General features: G+C 42.3%; 1 protein-coding gene across 2 annotated transcripts in view; it reads right to left on the minus strand.

The window, feature by feature from the left end:
- The window catches only part of SH3KBP1 (SH3 domain containing kinase binding protein 1), a 213979-nt gene extending 188742 nt beyond the window's left edge, over positions 1–25237 (minus strand). For both annotated transcript variants that reach the window (XM_058821978.1, XM_058821985.1), the window contains exons 1-2: positions 24952–25237; positions 333–490 (exon numbers count right to left, since the gene is read on the minus strand). In XM_058821978.1, the coding sequence (XP_058677961.1) occupies positions 333–490; positions 24952–24955 (162 nt within the window). In that variant the 5' untranslated portion in view covers positions 24956–25237. The remainder of the gene's footprint in view (positions 1–332; positions 491–24951) is intronic.
- Positions 25238–27887: the final 2650 nt, after the last annotated feature.

Here is a 27887-nt window from a genome sequence, read left to right on the forward strand (position 1 = left end):
AATACAATGGTTTATAAGTTCTAGAATAACCAGTTTGTTCTCAGACCACAAAGTCAAGTATTTTCACTGAACACCAGAGAAATGTAGGTGTAGCTTCTTTTATTTTCAGCTTGTCTTTGCAAAGCAAGTAATCTTTCTTTGTAACATTGTCTCAATAGAACATTGCATTATATATATGCAATATATGTCTATACACAATACATGTGTATATGCAAAATATTATGGTTTTGAATATAAGAGATATTATGACATAAAGGCTGATATTTAGCCTGAACAGCACAGTACATTTAACTTATACACACAATACAAGAACAGTTCCACTTTGTACTCACTCTTACAAAGTTGTCAGGGAACAAACCTCTTCTGCCTTTGAGCTGTCCTTCCCACCAGCCTCCATCATCTTTCTTGATATTGGTGATTATGTCACCGACAGTGATTGTCAGCTCATCATCGTGTTGAGCTTTGTAGTCAAACTCCACTATCGCCTCCACTAAAAGAGAAACACACACAGGCACAATTTTTGACTACATTTAAGCTTTCCTGGCTTTCAGAGGCATAAGAAAACAGCAATGCAATCATATATTCTCAGTGAAAGTATAATATTCAGCTTAACCAATAGAGTACATCAAAGAGGCACCATGCAATGGTAATGTTCTGTGGGTACCTGCTACAAGAGAGGCCAAAGTGAAAGAACACACAAGAAACCCATCATGGTTAAGGAAACATGCCTTTTTCTTTATTTTTTAAAGGAAATCAATTTGTGATGCTTCACCAGTATTAATTCTGGCAGCATTACAAAGTTTATTATTGTTTCTTGGACAAAGTTTTACCTTTTGTTTACAGGGCTTTCAAAGCATTTTATTTTATATGGAAATAAATATGTAAAGTTTCTCAAATTCATAAGCATCCCAAGCCACTACAACTACCTTGCTAAATACATCACTATCAACCTAAAATATATTTAACAAGAATTTTTTTCATCATGATGATTTTCACTGCTGTTTATATAGAAATGCAAAGCTTTGCTGCATGAACATGTCCTCATAGGGTTTCATCGAAGAGAGAAGATTTACTTTCACTTGTGATTATGCATCAAAGAATTAAGCTCTGAATGTCTGTTATCAGAGTTATAAGCATTATAAACTTGCTACATTACATGATATGTCTGTCTTTTCCCAAGAAGTCACCCCATCTTTTGAAACCATACACACAAGGAAGTCTCTTTAGAGAATTAAGGGTGTCATAAAGACAGAAAAATTCCTTCAGAGAACCAAAAATAACACACCTGGGGTACTCAACATGGAAGCCATAGTTATATTCAGTGGTTCAGCAAACATTTACTGGCCAGATTGGTGAGGTCTGGACAGCCATATCTCTAGAATTTATTCCTGCTTTCTTCAGTGGAAAAGCCTGTCCCAAGCCTTCCCACCAAACAGCACTTGAACCATGGAAACAGCAAAGTGAGAAATAGTATCAGGCATCTGCTTTCTGCACAAATGACTGTGCCATGTAACCCTGCAAGCTCTAGCCTGCAAAAGCAAAGCCAACCATTGCACCACAGGCAGCAAAAAGGTTCTGCCTGAATAACAAACCCTGCATACTAAACTGAATTAAGTTGACAGGAAAGCAGAGTTACTTCTTTCCACCCCCAAAATGTCACACAGTCACAATGCTGAATATCTCCATCCCTCCTCCAGAGCTTGCAAGTCATAGCTAAAGCAGTGTTCTGACTTTTGGATACACACCAGCCACAAGTTTATGGCTTAAAATATTCCTCTATTACTTCATCAGTGAAGTCAAAAACCATTGTAAAACCAGTTTACAGGAGGCCTGCTAAACTACATAATGAACAGCAAAAGAGAAAGACTGGCACCACACACTGTAAGCTGACAGGCAAACAGAACATGAAAAATTTATCAGTGAAACTTAGCTGAAAAATCAGAGTCATTCAGGCTGAGAGGGACTTCACATCTCTAGTTCAGCTTTCTGTTCAAAGCAGGACCAGCTGTGAGGTCAAACCAGGTTACTCAGGGCTTTGCCACATGGGTCTTGAAATCCTCCAACCTCCTCCTACAGAGGCAGGTAGGGCATGCAGTAGAATCTACTCCACTGCTTGACTGGGAAAAAGGCTCCAACAGACTGTAGAGAGAAAACCTTTTTTGTATCAGTTTTCACCCACTGGTCTTGTTGCCCACCCTCCACTGCAGGGCAATAACTCCATCTTCTTGATAACCTACTTGTAAGATTTGTAAGGCTGCTATTAGGACCTCCCAGTTTCTCTTCTCCAAGCTAGACAACCAAAGCTCTTCTAGATTCAGGTTCCTTCACTTTTTAACACATGAACTGTTCCACCAATTTGGTAGAAATCACAGATATGAGGAGAGAGCACTCCACTGCCTTCTCTGGTACTCGATTGAGACGTTAGACTGAAGAAGTTCCAGGACAGCCCCCGGTGGTACTTTTTTTATTATCAGTTTGCACCTGCAGTACAAACCACTAACCACTGCCTAAATCACAGTTTTTGAGGTTGGAAGGCACCTCTGTAGACCAATCCCCTAACAATGCAGAAACAGCCAAAGCACAGATTGCTCAAGGCCTTATGCAGCCAAGTTTTGAGTATCTCAAAGGATGGAAATTCCAGTGTTTGATCACCCTTAAGATTAAAAATGCTTTCAGATACGTCAATAATATCACCCTGAGCCTTCTCTTCTCCAGACTGAACAGCCCCATCTCTTTCAGACCTTCCCCACACATCACAGGCTCCAATCCCTCAACCACCTTCATGGCCCTGCACAGGACTCACTCTGCTCTCTCCATCTCTCCCTTGTACCTCAGAACCCAGAACTGGGCACACAACTCCACAGGTGCCTCAGCAGGAAGGAGAGGGCAGAAGGATCCTCCTGCTCCCAGCACTGTGCCTAAAGCAGCCCAGGCAGCCAGCAGCTGCCCCTGCACAGGCACACGCTGCTGCCTCGTGCTCTGCCTCATGGCCACCAGCACCCCTGGGCCCTTCTCCACAAAGCTGCTCCCCACACCCCCAGGCACAGCCTCTGCTCCTGCCTGGGGCTGTTCCTCTCCAGCTGCAGCACTTGGCATTTCCCTCTGCTCATGAGCATCCTCTCAGCCCCTTTCTCCAGCCTCTAAAGGCCTCCACACATGGCAGCACAACCCTCTGGGGAGTCCAACACCTGCTGGCTTTGCAGCACCTGCAGCCTGCTCAGACTCCTCTGCGCTCCTGCTCATCCCTGCACACACTGAGCAGCACCAGCCCCATCTCCCACCCCTGGGGCACCACTGCCAGGGACCAGCCTGCAGCTGGAGCTCCTGCTGCCCTTGGGGGCTGCATTTCAGACACTTTTGTCACTAACCTGTACTGCCCCTCCTCAGTTTGTCAAGTTATGGGAGACAGTGACAAAAGCTTTGCTCAAGTCAGCATAAACAACATTCACTCCACCAAGTCAATGATCTTATGGTAGAAGACTAACAGATTTCTCAGACATGATTTCCCTTCCATAAATCCACACTGACTACTCCCAACTGTCTTCTTGTCCTTCATGTGTTTGGAAATGGCCTCCAGGATTATTTCTTCCATCATCTTCCAATGGTTCACATGGAGCTGATCACTCTGTAGTTTTCAGGAAAAAAAATTAGGTTCTCGCTCTTCCTGAAGACAGGAGGTGCATTCTTCTGGTTTTAATGAAGAAAAAAGTCACTGTCTCCTAATCACAGTGACTTTTTGAAGACCATCAAGAGGGATCTCCCAGTGTCATTTAGCTCCCTCAGGACATACCACACCAGGGCCATGGCTTTGCATGTGACCATTTTGTTTAAATATTCCCTAACCTGATTCTCTTCCCCTGAGGGAAAGTTTACTTTGCCCTGGACTTTTCTACTGGTTTCAGAGTCCTGAACAGGCCAAAATCTTTCCTCTTCAAGTCCAGGGTTGCCACCCTGCTCTCTGCCTATTCCCCCCCACCTCTGGATCCTGTACTTTATCATCTCCTGGTCAGTGCCACCAAGGCTGCCCTCAGCCTCCAGAGCCCCAAACAGTTCATTGTTTGCAGGTATGACATCCAGTAGACAACACACTCCAGAAACCTCCTGAACTGCTCACACCCAACCCAGCACATTAACAAGCTCCACTATCCCTCCAGCAGATATCAGGGTGATGGAATATGAGCTGTCCTATTGCATCTTCACAATCCCAATGAAATCCTAACTCTAAAACTGCATACAGACAGGTAATTCCTCTTCTTTGCATTCCATGCTGTCTGCATGAGAAACAGTCATTTCAGCTGTGCTCATTTCCCAGAAAGAGTAGCAGAGTTTTCCCTGTCATTCTGAAAAGCACTTCCTTGTTTATATAGGTATGCTTGGGAAAGGCCCCCATCAGTCCTGATTTTTTTCATTACAAGGTCTCCATTGTTTGTATCACATTTTGTTTGCCAGCCTGGTCCACCACTTGCTCATAAGATAGTTAGCAGAGATGCTTTTGCCTCAGTCAGGTGAATCCCATCTTTTCCAAGCAATCCTCAAAAAGACCCTCATTATTCTAAAACTAGAATTCTGTTGCTGACACCAACTATGAAACCAGCTTACCCACAAGATCTCTCCACTCATCCTAATGCACTTTGCTCTCACCCGAAGGACCAAGGAGAATCCAGCCAGGCTCCCACACTCCTGGTCATCACCCCAGAACCACAGAGTCACAGCTGATGATTTCAGATCCCTTCAGGTGGTATCACAAACCCACATAGGAGAGCAGCAGGAGCAGTGGTGTGAAGCCAGACAAGCTCTGGCAGTTTTACCACAGTGTTCCAGACCCTGGCAGGCAACAAGCCTCCCTAGATGAGGTCAGGTCAGGTCAGGTCAGCAGATGGGAGTCTACAACACTCACAGCAGGGAATTTCCCTACTGTTATCACTTCCCACTTTCTCCTGGTGCTTCTGCATGGCTCAGATTTACCAGCTTGGGTGCTTCACCGGACTGAGTACCCAGATCCCCATCACCTACAAAAGTATTGAATCTGTTCTTTAATTTCAGATCTTGAGGTGGAGCAGGAACCTTCCTCCTGGCATCAGAAATTATAAATTCATGTTTTCAGGTTTGCCATTCTGGGAGTCTCTAAACCCACCCCAAGAGGCACAGACTCCATCTGCCCTTTATTCAGGAAAGTTGTAGGTTTGGGCTCTTGAAACCTCAGGGACCTGAAGAGCTGGAAAGCCCAACCCTCTGAGTTCAGCCATCTAAGAAATGTTTACACATATTTCTAATATATGAACTAGAGTCCCTAAACTAGCATCAATATTATCCATATATTTACATATATGTGTGTGTGTGTGTATGTGTATATATATATACACACACACATATACATACATACAGTTTACCCCAGACCAACCAGTGCATTTGGATCAGAAGCTGTATTTACACAATAGCTCCCCAAAGACTACTGGATTCAAGCAGAGGCAGCAAGGTACACACATCAATGAAAATTTTTATCTCCACAGAACACAACAGGACTGTGCCTCAGAAAAGGCAAAATTTAGACTATTCAGCAGGGTATTTCCAGTTTGGTTGAACCCCAGGAAAGAATTTTGAAAGCAAGGTCCTGTATCTTCATTTTTAAGCAGCCTACTAGGATGTCCTTGCTTTCAGGACTCAAAGCTTTTTGTGTGTGTCAAGTCATTTCTCCTCCCTGCTTAGGAAGCTTTAAAATCCTATTCTGATTTTGCAGTGAGTGCAACTACATAGTGCCTTGCTCTTCCTGAGCAGCTAGGAGGTGGGCAGAGAGCTGTAAGGGGAGATGACAATGCAGCAGGGATTCAGGCTGGCTCCAACCACTGATTCTTCAAACACTCCTCAGCATTCAGACTGCAGCAAGACATAATGAAGGAAGACAAACAACTCTCCCACTCTCTAAGTCCCATATTTTTCAAGAGTTCTAGAACCTGTTGCTGTTCTTGCAGTTTTCTAAGAGAAGGCTGCAAAAATGACATGATTAACAACAGTTTTCTTATTAATTATTTTCTCTCTCTTAAGTTGAGGCACCAAAACGTAGAATGGGGCTGTTGACCTGACTCTGCAGTGGCTTGGGTAGGCTGGAGGCACTGGAGTTAACTCTTTGAAGTTTGCACTAGTTCACATACAGACAGCAGCTGTTCAATCACTTTTGTTTTACTGAAAGTTTGTTTAAACAAACAGAAAACCCCAACCCTTCACTGTTCAGGCTTTTCTCTGTCTATAAAAGTTTCCACTTCTTAAAAAACACATATAAATATTTTTAAAATCTGCCTCCTCTCAGACAATTTGATTACTGGAACATAAGTGTGTGTAAGCAGTCAGAGACATATGAGTCACCAAAGTGAGACCACACAATCAAGATGTTTATAAACTCTTCAAAGGAAACCAATAGCACAAAAGAGAATAAGAGTACACCTAACAAATGTGCAGAATTGTGACAAACTGATGGGAAGGTACTTCTGAGATCACTCAAAATTCTCATTTATCACAGTACTGAGGTTTGAAGAGCACAAGACAGGCAAAAGTGCTCTACAATTGTTGGGTTCTTGCAGTTGCAGTTTTTAAATCAAACTCATTTTCTAAAGCATGCTAAATCACAGCACCTCCTCAAACTGCGCTCTGAAAAATTCATTCTGCCACTCAAACTTAATATTTTTTGTTTCTTTTGAGCTGAAACTTAGTCTTCATGGAAACTGGATTGATACTAGAGACAGCACTGATCCAGGTTTGTTACGAAAAAGCAGATCAGAGTTGTGCTTCACATCTGTAAGAACAACATACCTGATTCCTGAAGTGCTGTGCTAGATTTCTCCTCAGGAACTGGACTAAAACTGTGTCCCAGTTTGCACAATGATTCATGATGTGAGAAAACACTCCTTGGACAGTGAGCTCAAATTAATGTTATTTGTTAACCAACAAAGGCTGGTCTTAGGCCCAGCTCTGCCAAGGTAAACAGATTGTTGCATTAACAGCCAAAACTCAAATCCATTTCAAGCCAAGAGAAAAATAAACTGGCAAAACTGGGACAGGCAGATCTGGTTTCTCTTTTTAGAGAAATTTTCTTCAAATTATTGTAACTCATGATGCCTGAAAGTCAAACCTGCCCCAGCCAGCTACTCTAGCTACTCTTTCTGTTAGAAAAAAGCATTTTGTACATTAGGAATGAAATTCAATATCAAAAGCAATTCAGTTATTTTGATCTACAAGGAGAACATTTATTCTCATGCCAACAAAATCAGCCATTCCTAGTCCTGTATTAGCATCAATCCAAATTGTAACATAAAAACTCATGAAATAGAATCAAAGGTAGTTATTAAGAGCCCCGCTGGAGACTGGCACAGTACAACTCATTACTGCAATGTCAGGGACAAAGTTTTTTTTTCATTTAATGCTTAGTGGTTTGGATTTAAAATGCACAATTTGAATTGCTAATGATATGAACCAGGCATTGAAATGTAACCTAGCAGCTGTATTTTTAAAAAGCACACCTAGAAAAACACCTGTTGATTATAAGTTTAACTGGTCCTACAGTCCTACCATTCATTCATTCATTCATTCATTCCACAAATTAGTCTTGCGCACACAGGTGAAATTATTTTAGTGATAATTACAAATATTTTTCCTACTGTTTAGTTTGTTTCCTTGCCACATTTTAAATTATAAGTAAAATCTAATTTCTTGAACTGACCTAGTAAGAATTTCTTTAATAATGCTACCAATACTTGAGACAGAAATGTCTTCTGTTTATTCTATTTTCAGTTATTGTACAGTGCCTTTCCAAGCAAGAAAATAATGTTATTAAATCAGTTTCTTGTGAGACATCTGAAGTGTGTAGGCACAATGGAAATGTTATTAACCTCTTTGGCACTATTCCACCCAAGTAACAGCATCCATATGGCAGCACCACCTTCTGCAACAGTCTGCTTTCACACCCAAATGTAGACATTAAAGTGAGTAAATACAGTTAGACATGGCAGTCAAGGAGTTAAGAGCTGTAATTTTTATGTTTTCACATTTCTAAGCCACTCAGCTTCATATGAAGGATAAACATGCTTGTTGCATTGGCTTACCCAAAAAAGCCAGAACAGAAACCAGACAGACTACCTGCAAATATTCTGCATTCAAGCCTCCAGTCAAAGCTCAAATTGCATTTCCCAAGAAGAGAGTGCATCACGCTTTTGCATGAAGATAACATCTTACAACAGGTTAAAAATCTGACCATTGAATTCCATCTGCTTCAACTTCACAGACAAGGTCTTCTTCAAATGTGCTGCTCTATCTGAGACACCTGGGTACAAACGGGTGAGCCCAGCACACTTTCAGAGCTGAGGGGTATCAGTGCTAAGATGCCCAACGGGCGGGAAAGGCAATGTGCAGAACTCCATGATATCAGAAGGCTAATTAATTACTTTATTATACTATATTATACTAGAACTATATTACACTAAAAAGAACTGTCACTAACTAACTAGAAAACCTGTGACTCAGCCCCAGAGTCCTCACACACACACACACACACACACAGACACGGATCCAGCTGGTCAATGAATCCAAAGCACCATCACCAGAACCCAATCAAGCAATCACCTCAGGTAAACAATCTCCAGAACACATTCCACATGGACACAAACACAGGAGCAGCAAATGAGATAAGAATTGCTTTGATCACTCTTTTCTCTGCTTCTCTCACAGCTTCTCTCACGAGAAATCCTGAGAAAGCTAAATCTCTCTCTGTTCAGAGGGCATGTGAATACCACATATGGGCATACTTTTTTGCTCTGTGACAGGTTGCAATAAAACTCTTAGTGAAATATTAGGAACCACCAGGAGAGAAAAAAATCAATATCTTTTATTAGACCAAACAGCAAAGCATGACTGAACAATCTGAACTTAAATTTAAAAAACACAAACAAACAAAAACCGTGAAGACCCAAACAAACAAACCAAAAAAACCCAAGAAAAACCCACCCAAACAAACAACAAAGACCAAAATCAAAACCAAAAGAAAAATATATGGAAAGAAAGAAAAAGGGAAATCACAGGAAAGGAAAAATAAAAACCACAAAAAAGCCCTCCAACCAAAACCCAAACTACATTACATTCAATAATGCTGGTTTCCTAAACTAGACCTGGAGGGCCACAAGGTTTGAAGATCAAATATGCCCTACAAGGCCACTGTTTGCTTCACTCTAAGAACACTGAGCAGCTGGCAGCCCAGTCACATGAGGGATGCTGTGGTACAGATGGGACTGAGAGAAGAGAAGGAAAACAGATCCATATTAAGTCTGATGTGGCTTTTCTACCAGAGAACAAAATAATCCATAGTTTATAAAGATTCAAGTCTCTCAATGTCATTACACTTTATAATATGAGATGAAGGAATGAGTCACTGAACAGGCCTTGGAGTCATCATTCTCCCAAAATGGAAAAGCCTCGTAAAAAAATTGGTAAATACCAATATACCTCTGACTTTACAGCTTAAATGTAAATTACAACTGGGATTTTTAAGAAAGCTTGAGCTGTTAGTTTTGCAGCATGTCTGTGGCACAAAAAAAATAACTTCAAAATTTTGTTTCTACTTGATTGCAAAAGCAAGATCCATAATTTCCTTGAAAAATTAGTTCCAAACTTTGCTCAACTTTTAACATTTTTCTTTTGCAATCATAGCAGGAATAGTACACCCTGCTAAAAGTATTTGCAAGGGTTTCACTTCATGAAAAAGAAAAGCTGTAGGGGAAGGAAAAATCAATATCAGAAGGAAAAGCAGTACTATTTAATCTTCAAGATGTTAAATTCATGCTACATGATAAACAGCAGCTCCTCCACTTAGACAACATTAGATTACATTAGATTAGCTTACATTAGATTTCCTATTTCCCCTTTGCAAACAATGGGGGGGAGCTAAAGGTCACATCCTAGAATAGCACCTTCACTGCATCACTGCTCAAAGGGCAGAGCAGCCACAGAAGGGGCACCTAAATCAGATTGCCCGGGGTCCCTCCTTGTGACAGCCACAAATCCTCTCCAGCTGCGCCTGGGACAGCCCAGGGAGCCACAGAGAGCTCAGGGCAGATGGGAAGCACTGGGGGAAGCTCTGAGATGTGAATTCACAGTCACACACAGGCACACAACAGAGGAGCTGCCAGAGGACCCCAACCACGTCCTAATCCACAGGACAGGGAGCACCTGGCCTGGCACTGTCCTGATGTGGCTCCTCTCTGGGCAACAGCAGGGCTGAAGCCACTCCAGCTGACAGAACACCTGAGCTGTCCTCCAAGAAAAGAAGAGAGCTAGTTTTCTGTTTTTCAAAGAGGTGTGCTTGGTTCCAGTTTTTAGAACAAACAAACACACAGTTATTTGAGTGGAAATCACCCAGTAGGACAAGAAATACTTTATATTCCAGCTAAGCCACTTAGTATGACCACAATCCATTGAAAAAATCTCACATTTACAGTCAGGTGAAGAACAACAGTAAGTCAGTGTGTCTGTATTTTTGTATTTATGTAGGTCCTTTTCACACAAAATATACATCTCATAGCAAGTCTGTAGTAAACTACTTCAGGTAGGTATTTCTAGGAAACACTATGAATTTAATTTTTTTCCTAAGCCTATCATAGTAGTTGCCTCTAAGTGAATTCATAGTGTCACACCGTATCTCTGATACAAACTTTCTATGCAATATGCCAAAGCACATCTGAACACCAGAAACCTTGCACATGTAACTGTGGAGTAAACAAGGAAAGATCACTGTGGTAGTTCCAGGTGGCAGCAGTAACATCTGTATTCTCCCTTAATACCACTTCGGATCCAATAATACATGTTAGAGTTTATTAGGATGAGTCTCCTTAACTGTTCAAAAATACTGAGATTGCATAGATACTCTTTGGCATTCATGTGGCTGTCAGTCAGAGGAAACACTTCTATTCCATTAATTAATTGATCTTTTCCTGCAGGCAAAATGGTCTTTCTGCCTTGGACAACAAACTACTCAAAACACATTTTTGCAACTGAAAGAGACTAATTTTAATGTAATTCTTTGGTTCTATCTAGCCAAAGTGCCTCTCAACTACAGCATTTGTTCCCAATGCACATGGCATGCACAAACAAACCTACTTTAAATTCACACTGTCAAGTTTGCAGAAAACGTGCATTGTGTTAACCTGTAACTAAAGAGATGTAGTGCTTCTCAGAGGCAAAAGTGTATTGAGAGCTGTTCACCTTTGGAATTGCTCTTTCCCTTAGAAAGTAATGCGCACAAGGACCCATTCAGAAGAAGTGGAAGACATTAAATTCAGAGGAAAACATTTAACATCGTCATCTTGACGTGAGTTCCTGCCTCCTCCAATATCCACAAAAACAATTCCAAGTTCTGAAGACTGTAAATTATTATACCCACTGCTGAGAAAAACAGAAAAGGAGAAGAGTACTTAAGGTAAAAAAAGACAAATAAGTCCCATTTGACAAACTATATCTTCATACAAACTTGTTAGTAATGCTTCTCTACTCTTGCAGTTTCTAAATCTCATTCTCAGACAACTGAGAGGACATAGGAAGGATATGAGTTACTTCTTCAGAACAAAAAGGAGACAGATAACAGCTAAATACACCCAGAACTATTTATAAAACTACCACTTGGCTAAATTCATGAGAACTGCTACCAAATGAATGTATCACCATATAAAGTAAACAGGATACAAAAGCTGATGCCATGATAGTAAGTGCTGTGTTAAATTACTCCCAAGTACTAGCCCAGTATTCTAGTCCCAAAATTGCCTTCATAATACTTATAGATGTTGATGGATGGTACTGAGGTGAAAAGACAAATGAATAAAAAATTAAAAAGACAAGGAATAAGCACCTTTTCAGAGATGATGTAGCATCATTTAACCCTCAGAAAGATGAGCAGAGATTGTGATCAACAAGTGGTTCACAGTCTTCATATTGTGCGATGGATAGCATTCGTTGAAACTCTGAGCTTCTACACCAGCAGCATCCACCTCATCTCATTAACATCAGAGAGAAGCATGAATGTGATTATGAACATGATCTCAGAGGAGCTTGGAGGATTTCACTAGATGCCTAAGCTGTTACTATCACCACACGTCTTTGCCAAAAGTAGCAACCCTTTTGCACAGGAGGAGGATGGGTAGAATACAACATACTCCTCTGCATCTCAGCCACATTTGCTGTAAGTGCTCATAAAAAGGGTGCTACATTAAGTAACCAGACTGAAAAGTGGTGCACAGATACATCCTGTTGAGGTATTCTTGCTTTTGGAAGTGGCAGTTTCTGCAAGAGATTGCTGGCAGCAGTAGCCTGATATAGCCAAAATCCTCAGACTATGCTACAGTCTGAGTCTTTTGCTGTGGGATGCCAGCTGCAGACAAACACCGTGTCTTAAAACAATTTCAAAGTTATGTTGTTTTCCCTCAGTTCAATGGAATTCTATCATTTTTAAGACAGCAGTTACAAAATATTTACCCCAGCAGCAACTTTTCTGATTCCACCTGTCAAATGCTAGGACTACAAGCCAGTGCTGTGTTTTAACTGATGCACAATAAACTGTCACAGAGACGTGCGCTGTGCAACAGCAAGGAGCTGGGCTGGATGGAGAGCAGAAATAATCAGCTTTTTTCTTTCTAACCTCTCACATAAATCCAAGCATTTCAAGCTACAAAACTTCACATTCAGAGGAAGGTCAGGCCCAGTATGGAACTTCTCATCATTTCTCATAGTTTCATAATTTATAAGTGAAATTAAAGGACACAGCTATTGGGCATTACAGGAGCTCTAACTTCTGTGTGTGTGTACTGGGGCTCACAGCCCTAAGTACAAGAGCTCAGGTGATGGGAAATTTGCATTTCATCACTATGGTCCAAAACAATATCTACACACCAGCATTAAGCCATCTCCACTAAGCCAGCAACCACCAAACTTCCTCAATTATGTGAGCACCAATGGAAGGCAGTGCAGGAATATTTGGAGAAAGGACACATGTGGCTAAAAGAACACCTTTAAAACCTATCAATATAATATTTTCTTGGTTAATAAAGAAATATCATGAAAGTGCTGCTCATGACCCTTAGCATCTTCTCTTTTAACATCAGGTTCTATTATTCTCCTTCAAACTGTGGTAAGAACAATAGGACTGAGGAAAAAAATGCTGCTTTGGAAATTACTGCATATATGAATTCACAAGTTCCAGACAATCCTTGGGCAAATAAACTTCACTACTATATCAGATAACATGTGTCAGCTTATGTGCATAAAAAAACTTTCAAATTTCAATTTTAGATTTCAGGATGCAATTCTGGAGTAATAAGTTTTTGATGGTATCTTTAATGCCTCTGTTTTCTCAGCTCAAATCAGTTTCTGCAGGTAATGTTTTTTGGATGTCACAATAAATGGAATTCACAAAGTAACTTTTTTTCTTTTATGAACAAAAATCCACATCAGAGGCATTAGCTGTATGTTTTGTTTTAATGGTGCTTTTCAAAATCCCATGTGACCGTGGTAGGCCTGGGCAATGAGGCACTTGCATTAACATTTTTTTAGTTTATTTTTCTCTTTGAAAAATTCTCTTGATTTTGAACAAGGCAACGCCTTTCAGAAAGCAGAGATTATGCTGCAATTAGAAGACACAGCTCTTTCAACAGGTATCTCTGGTAGCAGGTTAAATGTCTCAAGAAGTCTCTTCCACCTGAAAAAACACTCCCTTCCAAGGGATCCTCTTTAACTCTTACAATGAGAACAAACCTCCAAAAGGGAGACCCTACACAGAGCTCCTCCTCAGAAGAACAATCCTGAAAGCAAAACCTGATGCAGCCAAAGAAGTACATCTGAAAGTTTATCCCTGGCTTTCATCGTGAGCCAGAACAGCTTGTGACCCGATGATAGCCTTGTTCCAGAAGGGAATCTGAGCCACTCTGTGCTGCCTGAATGGGAATGCTCAGCAGAGCTGCTCACAGAGTGAAAGCACAAACAACAGTCAGCATTTAGACAGAAGAACCCATTGCTGCACTGAGGATGGGGGCAAAAGGGGGAGAAAGCAGCAGGATGGCTTTGTGGAGCCCAAGGAAACAAACAGAGGCAATAAACCCCATTGTTTTATAGGCTGTTATTCTTCTGACAGCCTGCTCCTCTCATCCACCGCCAGTAACCAGCACTGGTACTGTCTGGAACAGAACAAAGTGTGTGGCCAAGGAAGTAACAACAGCACAGATTATCCTCAAGACAGATAGAACTTCCTCAGGTGCTGGCACAAAATCTCTCTACAGCACCCAGGAGGCAGCAGGCAGGAAAAACCATGCAACCAAGAGAACCAGAGAGGACAGCAATAAGGTGGTCACTGAAAGTTTTCTACCTTGAGCACTTCTTCCAAGGCTAATGAGACAGCTCTACTTTTCCATCTAAGGAAAAGTTTCCTGAACTTTATCCCCTTAATGACCTTCCCTGGTTTCGAGTGGTACAGGTTCTTAGAGTGAAGGAAATGGGAAGCCAAAACTAATTGTAGATTTCAGAGGGTCTGGAGAGGCAAAGAGTGTTTCTTACATCCAGTTTGCCTACAAGGCTGCATTTACATCAGCTCCTTGTTTTTGGTTCAAGAGAGACACTGACAGACTTGAACAGACAGGAACTGAAATTCTACTTAAAATAGCAACATCCTGCTTTAAAGTTCTCCAAATTAAAAAAAAAAAAAAAATTGGAACTTCACAATCTGATTTGTGGCTTTGCCAACTTCTACAACCTGTTTTACTCCACATACTATAGGCATCACTCTTCCATCAGAAAATTTCAAAAACGTGGCTGGCAAAACACAACGTGCAACACACACCTCAGCATTATTCCAGGGTAGCAATTTCAACTTTGAAAAATCTTTGCAGATTAAAGCAATAGTCTCTAAAAGATAGTCAGTCCCTTTCCTTCTTGACATCATATTTATGGGATTGCAGCCAAAGCTTTTTTCTGTCCCTAATTTCAAATAAAACACATAAAGGATCAGCTACAATTGTGCTGTATTCTACACCAGATTGCCTTCAGAGTCCTGTATACCTTTGCATCTTAATTTAGGGAATTTTGAGACTCTAAGTGAAATACATAAGAAAGCTTTCTTAAAAGGGAAGCAGTACATTTGAAAGAAAGGTCAAAGAAGGAAAGATTAATTCAAAGGAAGTGCATATGAAAACATGGGATGACAGAGCACCAGGTATGTGAACAGAGAAAAAAAAAAAAAGACTGAAGAGCATCTTTCCTGAGAAACAGCTGAGAAACTGTAACGTAGATTTATTTTTAACAGAAAAAAAAAAACACTCTAAGAATCAAAAAGCACCACAACACATGAACCCAAAGCAACAAAACAGCACAACTTACAAAGGGAAAGAAGCATCCATGTACTTCTGTAAGTGATGAGAAGAGGTGCAACTGCTTTCTGACAGAATGAGGTGAAGGAATGAGAAACACACAGGAACAAACAAGAATGTTTTCTCCACAACTGTGAACAAACTATCAAATACACTGCAGAGGAATACATATTAATAGATGTCTCATGACTCCAGAACCAGTGCAGACAATTTTGAATTGACAGAAGATAGTTCATCATGAACTAGAAGGTATCTTATCTTAATCTTCCACAAACCACAGTCAGATAATTGAGATGTCAGCTAATCAAAAGCACTATTTATAGGTGCTTCATACACAGAAATGGTGGCCTTTAAAATAAGTAGCATGGTTAATGCAAATCAAAGTGAGCAATTCTGAAGGGCGCTATGAGCTGACAGAACAAAGAGCATTCAAACTGACCTCAGTGGTCAAAGGAAAACTGACAATTGTATTTCTACTGTTTTCAAATGAAGCTGAATAAAGGTGTTTGATGAATGAAACGAGCAGCAGATACAAGGGGCTTTTGTATTAAGTTTCAAAGAAAATAAAGATCTTTTCCATTTTAAAAGAGATTACTGGATGGAGGAGGAAATAGCAGCTGTCCAGGAAGATGAACATTAAAAACAATCATAACCAAAGATAACAGCAGCAGGAAGATTTCTCTCCCAGTTGAAAGGTTGTTTCTTGCAAAAGAAAGAGCTGATCTTACTTGTACAAATTAGCTGGCCATTCAAGGATAAATCTCTTTTCATCACACATTTAGTCAAGCAAGGAAGAAGTCAGAAAAGGATTTTGCTTATTAAGCAAACCTCCCATCAATAAAATAGCAGTTAACTAGCCTGGATGAACCAGACACACAAATCCCTTAATTAACCACATGTTACCTCTACGATGTTGGAGCAGTTCTATACAGAAAGATAAACTTGACCCACTGTCATCTACCAGACTTACAGAGAAAGAAGCAACAAAGAAAGAGGCAACTGAGGAGATGGCCAAATCTATAAGGTAACTACTTAAAAGCCAACAAAACCCACAAAATACTCAGGTTTTTGTCACCTGGAAAATTAACTTTGCTGTTCAACTCACTAACAAAAATAGCTACAAAGAACACATTTCCAACATTCAGGATACAGCAATTAGCAATGAATCAAGATTAAAAGTAATCTCGTATCAGACTGAGATTAACAACAGAACTAGTTACATGATCAGGTCAGTTCAGCAAATGGCTAAGAACCTTAAAATGAGATGAAACTTAATTGTTACCATTTTCATTAAACAAATGCAACAAAAGCACAGAAGTGCATCAAACTTCAGATCTACTAAAGAGGTTTAACTGTTTAACTTCAACATCAATATTTAAGTCAGAACCAAATCTGGATTTCAAGATTGCATAGCAATGAACCTTATCTTTCCCACCTGCAATCTAAAAATACAGATATAAAAAAGGAAAAGCTTGTAAGCTTTCAAACTGGTGTTCTCCACAACTGTTGGAACCCTGATGTTTCTCTGAACAAAAATTAAAATCAAATAATAAGGTGCAGCACATGCCATCAAAAAATCTTTAATATAATGAGGGTTTATAAATTTGTAGACATTTTTTTTTACTCTCCTGGAACTAATTTTTTTTTTTCATTTTATTAATGAGTGAAGTTACAAGCATTTCTTACTACCAGGCCTGCGATTCCTTACTACCATGGTGCAATTTTGTCTTCCCTGCCAGCAGGACCTGCCTGGAAGCACTGCTGCTCACTCTCAGGTGTTCAGCAATTCCCATTGTCACAAACTGCAGGATTGTGCATTCAAGGCAAGGCTCTCAAGGTGTTCACTCTCTGCACTCATTTCTCCATCCCTTCCTCTCACCCAACCATTTAAAGTCTGATGGAAACAAAGTCAGGTTCCTCTAGGGTTAGAATTATTTCCTTTCTTTTTTTTTAGGAGTTGTCTGAGGTATTTTGGCTGCCTTGTGTAAACTTTCGAGGGTTTCTTTAATGTAATCATTAAGCAGAAAAGTTGGGTAGTTGTATTCAATGAAACTGGCCGTTCTGCAATTTCAATGAAATTGAAATAGTACCAGGCTATTTCATGGGAAATTAAGGTGGTCTTGTCTGGGGTGAGATGCTTTCATAGGATATTTTTCCATAAAGCTGTTGATGACAATAAATAAATGTTCATAAGAAATGAATCACAAAAAAGAAAAGTACTGCAGTAGTCAATCTTCATCAACATTCAAATACTGTTTATAAATAAGCATCAAAACTCTTCCAAAGTAAGCCACTAATCCCTACATTTGGAAGCACAAAGCCAAAGCTAAAACATTTTTTTATAAATGGTCCAAATTTAACAGCAAAGAAGTTTTTTAAACTTTGCCATAACAAAACCTCTAAATAAAGGCATCTTTTCCTGGGCACAGTTTGCAATCTGGTGTGCCCTTTGACAGTAAGAAATAGAGGAGCACTAACAGCTCAATAAGAGCTCAGTGAGACCTCACCAAAAGAACAGCAGGAATGAGAAAAACACTGAAAAATTAAGCTGAGGTCTTGCTGCTTGCCAGTTTTATATCTGTCACAAGGACAGAAAATTTTCAATGCTGCACAAGCCTATCAGGAAAAAAAATCAACTCTGCCAAGTTACCAGAGTATGAAAAATGATTTTTTTGCCAGTGGTGAGGATGAATCAGCAACCACAGATAGAGAATGTATTTAACTTAAACCTGACATGGAAGTTCTCAAAGAATGCTTTACAATTGGCTCAATAATGAAAAGTTCTTTATGTGTACACTTATATTCTGATACTGCTGCTACCTTTAATGAAAACATTTATAAATCCAGCTCATGGGGGAAGACAGGGCTACACACAAAGAGAGCCAGGCTGGCACAAGTAGTCCATACAGCACCAGCAGTGGCACTGACCCCCAAGAACTTCTTCCCACAAAACCAACCTAAAACAAACAAAACACCCTGAAGTGACTTTTGTATGTGTTTGCTTTTAGACCCCATTATCAATAAAAAGCACAAATATGCTGCTTTTTAAGGTAACAAGCAAGTTCCTGGAAATTACAAGCAGAGAACACAACGTGTTATGAGTATTCCTATTTTGCAGGGGTGGTTTTTGTGTTTGCTTGTTTTAGGTGAGTTGGGTTTTTTTAAATGTAAGTCACAAATTCATTAATACAAATTACTGCTGGGACATAAACCACTTAATTTTTAAATACAATTGGTGTGACCACTGAAAGCTAATTAAATATTGATAGATCATTTTGAATGCTTTGGGTTGGGAGGGACCCTTAAAGGTCTAGACCTAGTCTAATTGGGCCTTGACTTGCAACACATGCCATGAATCTATATTGACGGTTCCAAAAAGGCATTATCTCCCCGGGGAGCAATGCTGACTTTGATCTTCGAATAAATGAATAAACTTACACTCTTTTTTACACTGGTTTTGGTGTGAGCAGGTTTCAATTGTCAGAAGTGATTTAGCTGCACAGTCTGAAAGACAGAGAATGAGGTAAAGAGGAACTTTTTCCTTCTGTACAATACTTCTAATAAAATCCAAAGGCAGAGTTCAAAAGACACCTCTTTACACCGACACTACTGATTAATCAGAAGTTAGGGACATTTCTCTTGTATAAATCCTCAGCTTTCTATAATACATTATCTTTGTTGCTAAAGAGAATTTTTTCAGCACAAGCATAATTTCTGATCCACAACTCCACACAATTCTTCATACAAAATCAGAAGCACAAATTCTCAGGAGCACTCCCACTGTAACACAAACTGCTGTAAGACTGGGAACAAAGACATCCTTTCCCCTTTCACTGCTTGTCCTCCAGGATGCTCCATTCTCTAAGGCAAAGTTATGTTAGGAACAAAGCACAGCCAAGACCTTGCAGCAGTCATCTCACCACACAGAATTTATCTGGATTTACCACTGCATTCTCAGGAGCTGCTTTCTACTGATGCTTCTCAGTTATCAATAACAAAAAGGAGGGAGAAGACAACTTGAATTGCTAACACAATCCATGACTACTGAACTGCAGTATTTGCATATTCTCTCACACACAGGGACTTCAAGCTTTTATTGTGTTTCCTCTCAGTGTGAAGCAGACTGTCAGCAATTACTTTTACATTAGCTGAATTACTGAATCTTGATACTCACCTCCTCCATCATTCCCCTCCCCCTAATATATTCTTTCATCATTCCTCAGCGTACAGAATGCAGATATGGCCCGCAGCTACTTCCTGCTTTGGCATCAAGGGAAAACATCCGCTCCCTGGCCCAGGATTTTAAAAACCACACAGATAGGAGCCATACAAAATCCATCATCTTTTTTTATAAGCTTGCTCTGTAGCAGCAGGATCAGAGCAAAACAACAGATCCCATCTCTGCAGCTGTTTTCACTCCTTTGATCTCATCAGGGCTAACCTGCTTGCAGCATGTCAGTCAGTGACCTCTAACACATCAGACCTGAAATTTCAGCTGCTCATTTCACATTCCCAAGCTCTCCTTTTTCTCCTCCTAACACATGCAACCCTTGCCCTGTAAGCAGGGAAGGAGTCAATGCATTATCTACAAGGCCAACACTGATCTCCCATACAAATCCTGATATACCACGTTCTTAAAACACCCTCTAACATCCAGTGGACAACAACTACAAAATAAACAATCTTAATAACACCAGAGATAAATTGTATACATTGTATATAATTGTATTGAAAAATTGTATTTATTACATTAGTAACAGTTTAAACAAAAATATGTACGCACTCAGCATTCATATCAAAACAAAACTGCTTCTCAAGAAAGTGTTTTATTACATTACATTGTTATTATTACATGCTCATTACATTCCCCCCTCAAACCCAGGCAGCTAAAAATACCCTTTTCTAGCAGCTCAATTGTCATTTTCTACATATAAATCTTTGACTAGCACAAAACAAGCAAGAATTCTGTTCTTTTAAGAAACCATCTATTTTAAGTATTGTGTTTTTTATCACACTTCCTGAGCTAAAAGCAACAGTTAATATAAAAAAACAACTCTAATGGAGAGTCCAGGAAGAAAGAGCTACTGCAAAGGAGCAAGCAGAAGAGATGCCACAATCATGAATTATTTTTATAATCCTTTACATATACACACATGTTTACATATTTTATATTTCTTGATTTCCAACACCTATCTTGATCCATATAGAAGGCAGCTCTGACAACCTTTTATGACAGGAGTCATTATCTCTTGATTTCTAGGAAAAGAAAACTTCACACCAGCTATTTTTAAATGAAACTTTATACAGATTACTGAAAGTATTTTATTACAGTTCATGAAAACTCCACTGGAACTCAGATCATAAGCCACTCACAGGCTGTATAATGCCACCAAACCACTGGACATCTGATTCTGAACAGCTCCAATGTAGCTGCTTTCTTGTGAGAAATAAACCTACCAACGACCACAAAAGAATTAAAATCAGTAACACCCCCTATGAGGAGAATAAAGACTTTTTATGAGTTGGGAAGGATTTTTACACAACTTTTTTCCTATAAAGACACTTTACAGTTGCTTAAAACCTTATTTTAAAAAAAGAAATCCAAGTGGAAAAAGTCATGCTAATCATCTTTCTTATTGCTTTTCCTTATTCAGCTGAAACTGTTCAACTGCCTTCAAGGATGACTGGAATGGCAAATACTATTTCTATTTTTAAAATCTTACAGCTATTTCACTGAAAGGCTCTAATATTTTCACCATTTTGGAAAGGCAACCACAAGCACACCTACCATCTTCTGTGTTCAACTTCTGCTAAGCTCAGGCCTCAAAAATTCATTGTTTTAGATGGGAGAGCAGGGCTGCTGGAGCTCTCCAGCTGCGCTCCCCAGGTGTCTCCACGGGGCCAAGCAGGAGTTTAGATGGGGCACAGCCCTGGTGCTGGGGTCAGCCTGGCCCCACAGGCAGGAAATGTGCTCAGAGCACTCCCTCTGATGATGCTGTGATAAGAGAGAGGAAGGCAGAGGAAGCAGCAAGTCTGAAATGCGTAAAGAGAAACAGAGGAGGGGGAAAGTTGAGGGCAGGGGATAGAGAAGAATTTAGAAAATGAAAAAAAATTAAGAATGGTAAAAACAGAAAAAGGGATTGCAACTAGTACAGAAAAATCTCACTCTCACATAGACTGAATTCTTTTGATTGCATTATCTCTTGGTGTAATATTCCTTCGGTGTGTACAAACCAGCTGCAGTATTCCACAGCAAGCACCTTTCTCAGCCAATTATGTAAAACCACCAAGACAACAGCTGCCTGCAGGGGAAGTAATCTAGCTGGTTCTAAGGGCACAAGACTCTCTGGATCCAAACTCCCAACTGTGGTGGCAGCAGAGGTGATGGATGTGATTTCACTAAACAAAAGCAGCGCTTCCTCTCTTCCCCTTTCCAAACAGCAGAGCTTTAACAATACCTTAAAAAACATTTAGATGAAAAAATATTGATGAAGAAAGTGTTTAAGCATTGTGATGAACGTTTCATAGCTTCATTGCAATGTTATTATACAGGACACACAACTCATTTAATGCACTAAACTGGCTGTGCTCTGAACTTGAGCAAAGAGTGCACAGCAGAAGAAACAATTTTCCTTCATTTACTGCAGAAGTTGAGAGGCAGAAGAAAGGATTTTCTTTCACAGCAGAAGAAAAGATTTTCCTTCATTTACTGCAGAAGCTGGGAGGTGTGCCTCGACTGGCAGAAGGAGCTGCACAGCTGCTTTGTGATGATGGCAGTCAAACTCTGCTCTCTAAAATCACACTTCTAATCTTGCATTTTCTAAATTTGACAAGCAGTACATTCCAAACCAGGTTTCCCCATATCTACTTTGTTTTCTGCGCCTTCAACTTCAGGAGCACAGTCTGATTTGTGGACACTCCATGCTCTTGCAGTTGAGACTGAGTTCCCTGACCACACTCGAGTCTAAGTAGTTTCAAAACGAAACAGACCCAAAAGCAACAACAAACAAACAATCCTCTCCCACACACATGTCCCCACAAAACACCACATCTTCAGTTCTCAAACACTTAAGGAGAGGGACCAAGCTTGTTTCACTGCATTCATTATTACCTTCAACATCTTTGCCTTATCCCCCCTTTTTTATGTTGTACCATTATTGCACTCAACTCTCCTGAGAAGTCCATTCCAAGTGCAAATTAATTAATTTTAATGTACTCTCCCTATAATGTCATAGAAGAGCTCATAAAACACCAATTACACAAGGAATTTCTTGTAAGGTTTGGGGTGTGTGCTGTAAAGAAGCACTGAATCTCAGCATAAGGTATGTATAACATACACCCAACATACACACATGCACAGGGCTGGGCTTAAAACACCCTGCAGTGCCACTGAGAAAATATAAATGGTTAATATAAGAAGGCTTACAAGTAATCTAAAAAAAAAAAAATAGGAATCCTGAGTAGGATTAGTACACAAATTCCTAGTAGGAATAGTACACAAAGAATTCACCTATTCTCTTCTGCATCTGAGATACCTTACAAAAATGTTAACTATGTTAAAAATGTGTTTAATAAAACTGCTTTCATTTGATATCTCCTATAAAGATTTTACTTTCATACTATGCATATCTTCACCTCCTTTCACAATTTTTCTATTTGTTTGCAAACTATGAGAATCAATTATCATTTAAAGATATGAAAAAATATTAAATCAGATCTACCTTCCCTGCACTCCCATTTTGCAAAGCAAAGTATGACTGAATCATGATGATTTGGGAAAGTAATCACCCAAATGAGCTTTAAAGAAACCAGATGTTTAGGATCATTGCCCAGGAGAGGGATGGGTGAGTAAAAAGAAAAAAGATGGCCTTTACTACCAAGTTACTGTATTAAAAACCTTCCTAGAGCTCTATCAATGCAAATCACTTTGTTGGTTCTTTATTGCTTTACTAAATCTTTTGAACCATGAAGGCTAATATTTGGACTATGGAGCAAATTGAAATCAGAAAAGCCTTATTGTATCACAATACAAAGTTAGTAAGAAATGAATGCATTGGAAGAGGATAAGAAACCAAAAATAATTTTTAAAAAATTCCTATGACATGCCCTAGTGAGTACAGATTCTGCTCCATTCAGCAGTTACAAACCCTAACTCTCAATACAGCACTATGTTTAGAGCCTCATCTGTTGTGACAGAGGACAGAAGTTGAGGGCTGTGTCAGTGCGCGGCAGAGCAGCCCTGCCGAGCTCCTGCGATGCCCCGGTCAGCCGGGGGTGCCGGCCCAGCCTCGGAGCCCAGCCGGATCAATGGGGCCGAGCGAGCTACACAGGGATGGGCCCATCTCAGCCCCAACGGGAGGGATAACTGGAAGTCGATAGCAAAAAGCTTCTGCTTAATCTGGCAACACACAGGTACAGCAGCTGTGCATCGCTCCCATAGCACCCCGCAAAGTAATCTCTCAAAGAACAAAGGGGGGATATATTTCCCACTATATTCCAAGAGTCGCTGTACTATAACAGGTGAAATGGTGTAAAATGTCCTCCCACATCACGCATTACATTCAGTCGTTTCGGTGATGCTGCCCTTAGGTTTCCCCACAGTCCGACCGCATTTCCGCCGCCGTGAGCGAGGCGGGCAGCGGGGCCTGGGGACATCCAAGAGCCGCTGTTTCGGAGCACCGTGCGCTGCTGTCTCCAGACACCGGCCGGTGTGTGCACCGAGGCTGCCCACCGACGCCGCCGCTTCTTTTGTTCCCGACTATCCGTCATTTTCTGCCGGGCACCGCGCTGGGCAGAGCGAGCCGCGGCAGCCGCACTCCCCGTGCGCATCGCTCAGCCCGCGCCTGGCACCGCTGCCGCCGCCTCGCCCGCATGAGGGACAATTCACCCCATCCTCCGTGCCTGCCCCTGCACAGGTGACGGGCGCTGCCCAGCCCGGCCCGAGCATCCCGGCGCTGCCTCTTCCCGAAGTCCGCGGGTGACACCTCACGGGCAGCGGCAGCCGAACGCGGCCGCCCCCCGCGCTGTGGCTCCGAGGACCCCGGCAGCGGCCCCGGCAGCCGCCCCCGCCCGGCGGGGCAGTGCGGAACCGTGCGGGGCCGTGCAGGGCAGCGACGGGCGGCGCATCCCTCCCCGCCGCAGCCCTCGGAGCGCGACCTGCGCGCCCGGCACGGAGATGCCTCTTCCCTCCGCCCGGCCCGGCCCGGCCCGGTGCCACCACACCCCAGAGTGCCCGGGGAGGCCGTGCCCGGCGGGAAGGCGGCGAGGCCGGGATGCTCGGGAGGGTTCGTAACCGCGTCAGCCCCGCTCGGGAGCACCCACAGCGGCAGCCCCGAGGGGCACCCGGCCGTCGCCCCGCCGCCGCCAACACCGACCTCTCCGCCTGTCACATGAAAACAATTATTGCCTCGGACGGGGGAGGGGAGGAGAAGTTAAAAGCCGTGAGGCGGAGGAGCGGAGGCCGGTGGCGGCCACCTCCCTCCCGCCCCCCCAGAGGCACACGCACCCCTCGGCTAGCCGGGAGCCGCAGCTGGCCCCCGGCACCGCCACCTCGGCGGCCTGAACTCACCCATTTATGTCCAGCTGGGCTTCGCCTGGCAGCGACAACAGGCTGAAAGTTTGGGGCGGGTGGCCACGACGAGGAAGGGGGCGAGGGACGGCCCGAGCCGCCGCCGCGCGGAGCGGAGGCGCTGACAGAGCCGCTCCCTCCTCCGGCGGCCACGGCGCTCAGCACCCGCCGCAGCCGGGCTGCATCCTGCGTCCTGCGCCGCGGCTCCCTCGGCGTGTGTGAGGAAAAGGAAATATACAGAAATCAGGCGAGAGAAGGGGCTAAGCCTTCAGTTCCTGCAGCCACCTGGGTCCCCGCTGCCGCCGGGAAAAGCAGCCCGGGGCGAAAGCGCCCGGAGGAGCGTGTGCCGCCGAGGCGCGGCAGGGGCGGGCGGCGGGCGCGGGGCGGGAGCGGCTCCGGCTCCAGGCGCGGGCAGGGCAGCGAGAGCCGCGGCTGCCGCTGCTGCTGCCGGGGCGAGCGGCGGCTCCGGCTCCGCGCTGCGGGAAGTGTCGCGAGACTGCGCCAGAGCCGCTGCGCCGCCTCGGGCCGGCGGGAGAGGAGGGCGGGGAGGGCGCAGAAGCGGAGCCGCGGCGCGGTCCCGGCGGGGGCAGGGGCGGCGGGGAGCGGAGCCGCGGCGGGCAGCGGGGCGGCTCCCGCCCTCTCGGGGCAGGACTCCCCGGGCACAGGGAGGGGACGGGCGCGTCCTCGCTGCGCGCTGGGGGAGGATGCAGAGCGCTCCCGGGCGGCGGGACGGGCCCCGAACCGCGCATCCCGGCCCCGCACACCTGCCCCAGGCAGCCGTGGCCGGCCCGGCCCGGCCCCCGAGGCGCTGCTTTCTGAGCGACTGACTGGGAAAGGCAGCGGCAGCGCCGCAGAGCCCCCTCGCCCGGCCCACCTTCCCCGCACGCACCGCTCCAGGTTTGGGTTTAGGAGCAGGGAAGGAAGAAAAGACAAAAAGGGAAGATGAAGAGCGCCTTTGGGATAGTGTTGATGCTTTACTAAAAAGAGCGGCGTGGCACAGGAGCACGGATTGTTCGTACCGCAAGATGCGAACCCCTGCTACAGTAACAGTACGCACACATCAGCAACGTGTTTGGACAGAAAGGCATGGAAGGAGGGTGGGGAGGCTTCTGCACAGGCACGCCTTCCCACAGGTAAAGACCCCTGGGAAAAAAACTACAATAGCAGCAGAGGAGAAGCGCAGATTAAAAAAAAAAAAAAAAAGAGCTGGTATTAAAGTATAGGTAACATTTTACAGCATGATCACCTTGACTATTAATGAAACAGTAGCAAAATGAGCCTGTTCTTACCTCAGATAGTTAATTTGTGCATGAAAACAGAAAACTGCCACTTACCACTCCCTGCGCAAGAGACTTTGAAAAAAGCTTTTTCTTTTTACCCTGAAAATTACACCAAACATTAATAACTACTGAATCAAATAACTGAATTATTTATAAGTAAAAATTTCGTGAAAACATTTATTGTCTGTAGAAACAAAATTTACATTTATTTTATATAAACTATGTTAAACATACATATAAACATACCTACATCTTACTATATATCCTTATGAATGAGGCTTTTAGATATGGAGTAACATTGTCAAAAGCACCGTCGTGGACTCAAAGACTACAGACTTAAAATGCATTTGCATTTAACTCCAGCTTCAGTAGTTTAAAAATGTAATTTCTTATCCACACTTACAAATAATTAAAGGCTTCTCTAACAGTGTGTTTCCATGTGCACATACACGTACACATACACACATTAGACAGTCCTTGAGAAACTACAGTATAAATAACATCAACAATCTATTCCTTAGAAGTGGACATTAGTTCCCCTCATTCAACTGGGAGTAGAAAATTCCTGCTATTCTTAAAACAATGAGGCTTTTTTTATTCCTTGAAGAACATACTCAAACAACAACTCTTTCCACTGCCTCCTCCCTCGATACTAAAGACGTGAGAAGCCAGTCACAAAATGAAAGCCATCTACTACATTATTTACAGAAAATGAAATATTAAAAAGACAACATGAGATTCAGACTACTTAGACAAAATTCAGAGCAATGAACAGTGAACAGAAGAAAACTGCATTAAAAGTGGCAGGCTATTAAACCATGTGTCTAAATACCTACTCAAAATCCCTCCAACAAAACCACCAGGCATGGAAGGAAGGGGCAGGTGTTATGACAAGAGTTTTCTCTGATCTTGACACTGAAAAATAATGTTCACAAAGCTCAAAACAGAACACACTTAAATGTTCATGGCTATCCTTAAGGTCTGTTAGGGAATCAAGTGTCACAAGGAGGCTTTCAACAATCTTTAAATGGCTTTTATTCTTTCCTTCCTTCGTAAGGAGGCTGAAGAACTTCTTATCTTCACATTCTGCAGCAATGGAATGAAGTCTGTCAAGGGTCAGAGTTACGTGCAGAAACATCCTTTTTTTTCAGATTCATTAGGATGCAAGTCTGAAGTCTGTCTTTTAGAGAGCTCTCACACAAAGAACCTTGTAGATTGCTGTTCAGATGCTTAAAGAAAGGCAAGAGGTGGATTTCAACACAGTATGGGAAAAGCCTCCCTTTAGGAAAGCAAGGAAATTAAAGAAATCCCTCTATTTACAGTCTTCTAAGGTGAATACTGAGAAATCAGTCTCTCTTTGTTATGATCTTTTATCACCTTCTTCAAGTGACTCTCATTATCCATTTCACAGACAAGGCAGAAAATGACTTTCTGATGCATAACAATCAAGTTTTGAGAACTCTGCCTCTAATGCCACAAAAGTGTAATCCTGGGGTTTGGTTCTGTTTGTAAAGCAACTAAGCTCATTTAAATAAACCTCAGCATTTCAGCCTGGGGCCCTAGGGAAGATGGGAGCAGGTAAACATTACACAGCAGGTGATGGATCAGCTGGACTTACTCGTATCCTCTGCTATTAGTTACCTGAGTTGAGACAGC

This window comes from Ammospiza caudacuta, chromosome 2 (genome assembly GCF_027887145.1).
Source record: "Ammospiza caudacuta isolate bAmmCau1 chromosome 2, bAmmCau1.pri, whole genome shotgun sequence".
NCBI classification, from domain to species: domain Eukaryota; kingdom Metazoa; phylum Chordata; class Aves; order Passeriformes; family Passerellidae; genus Ammospiza; species Ammospiza caudacuta.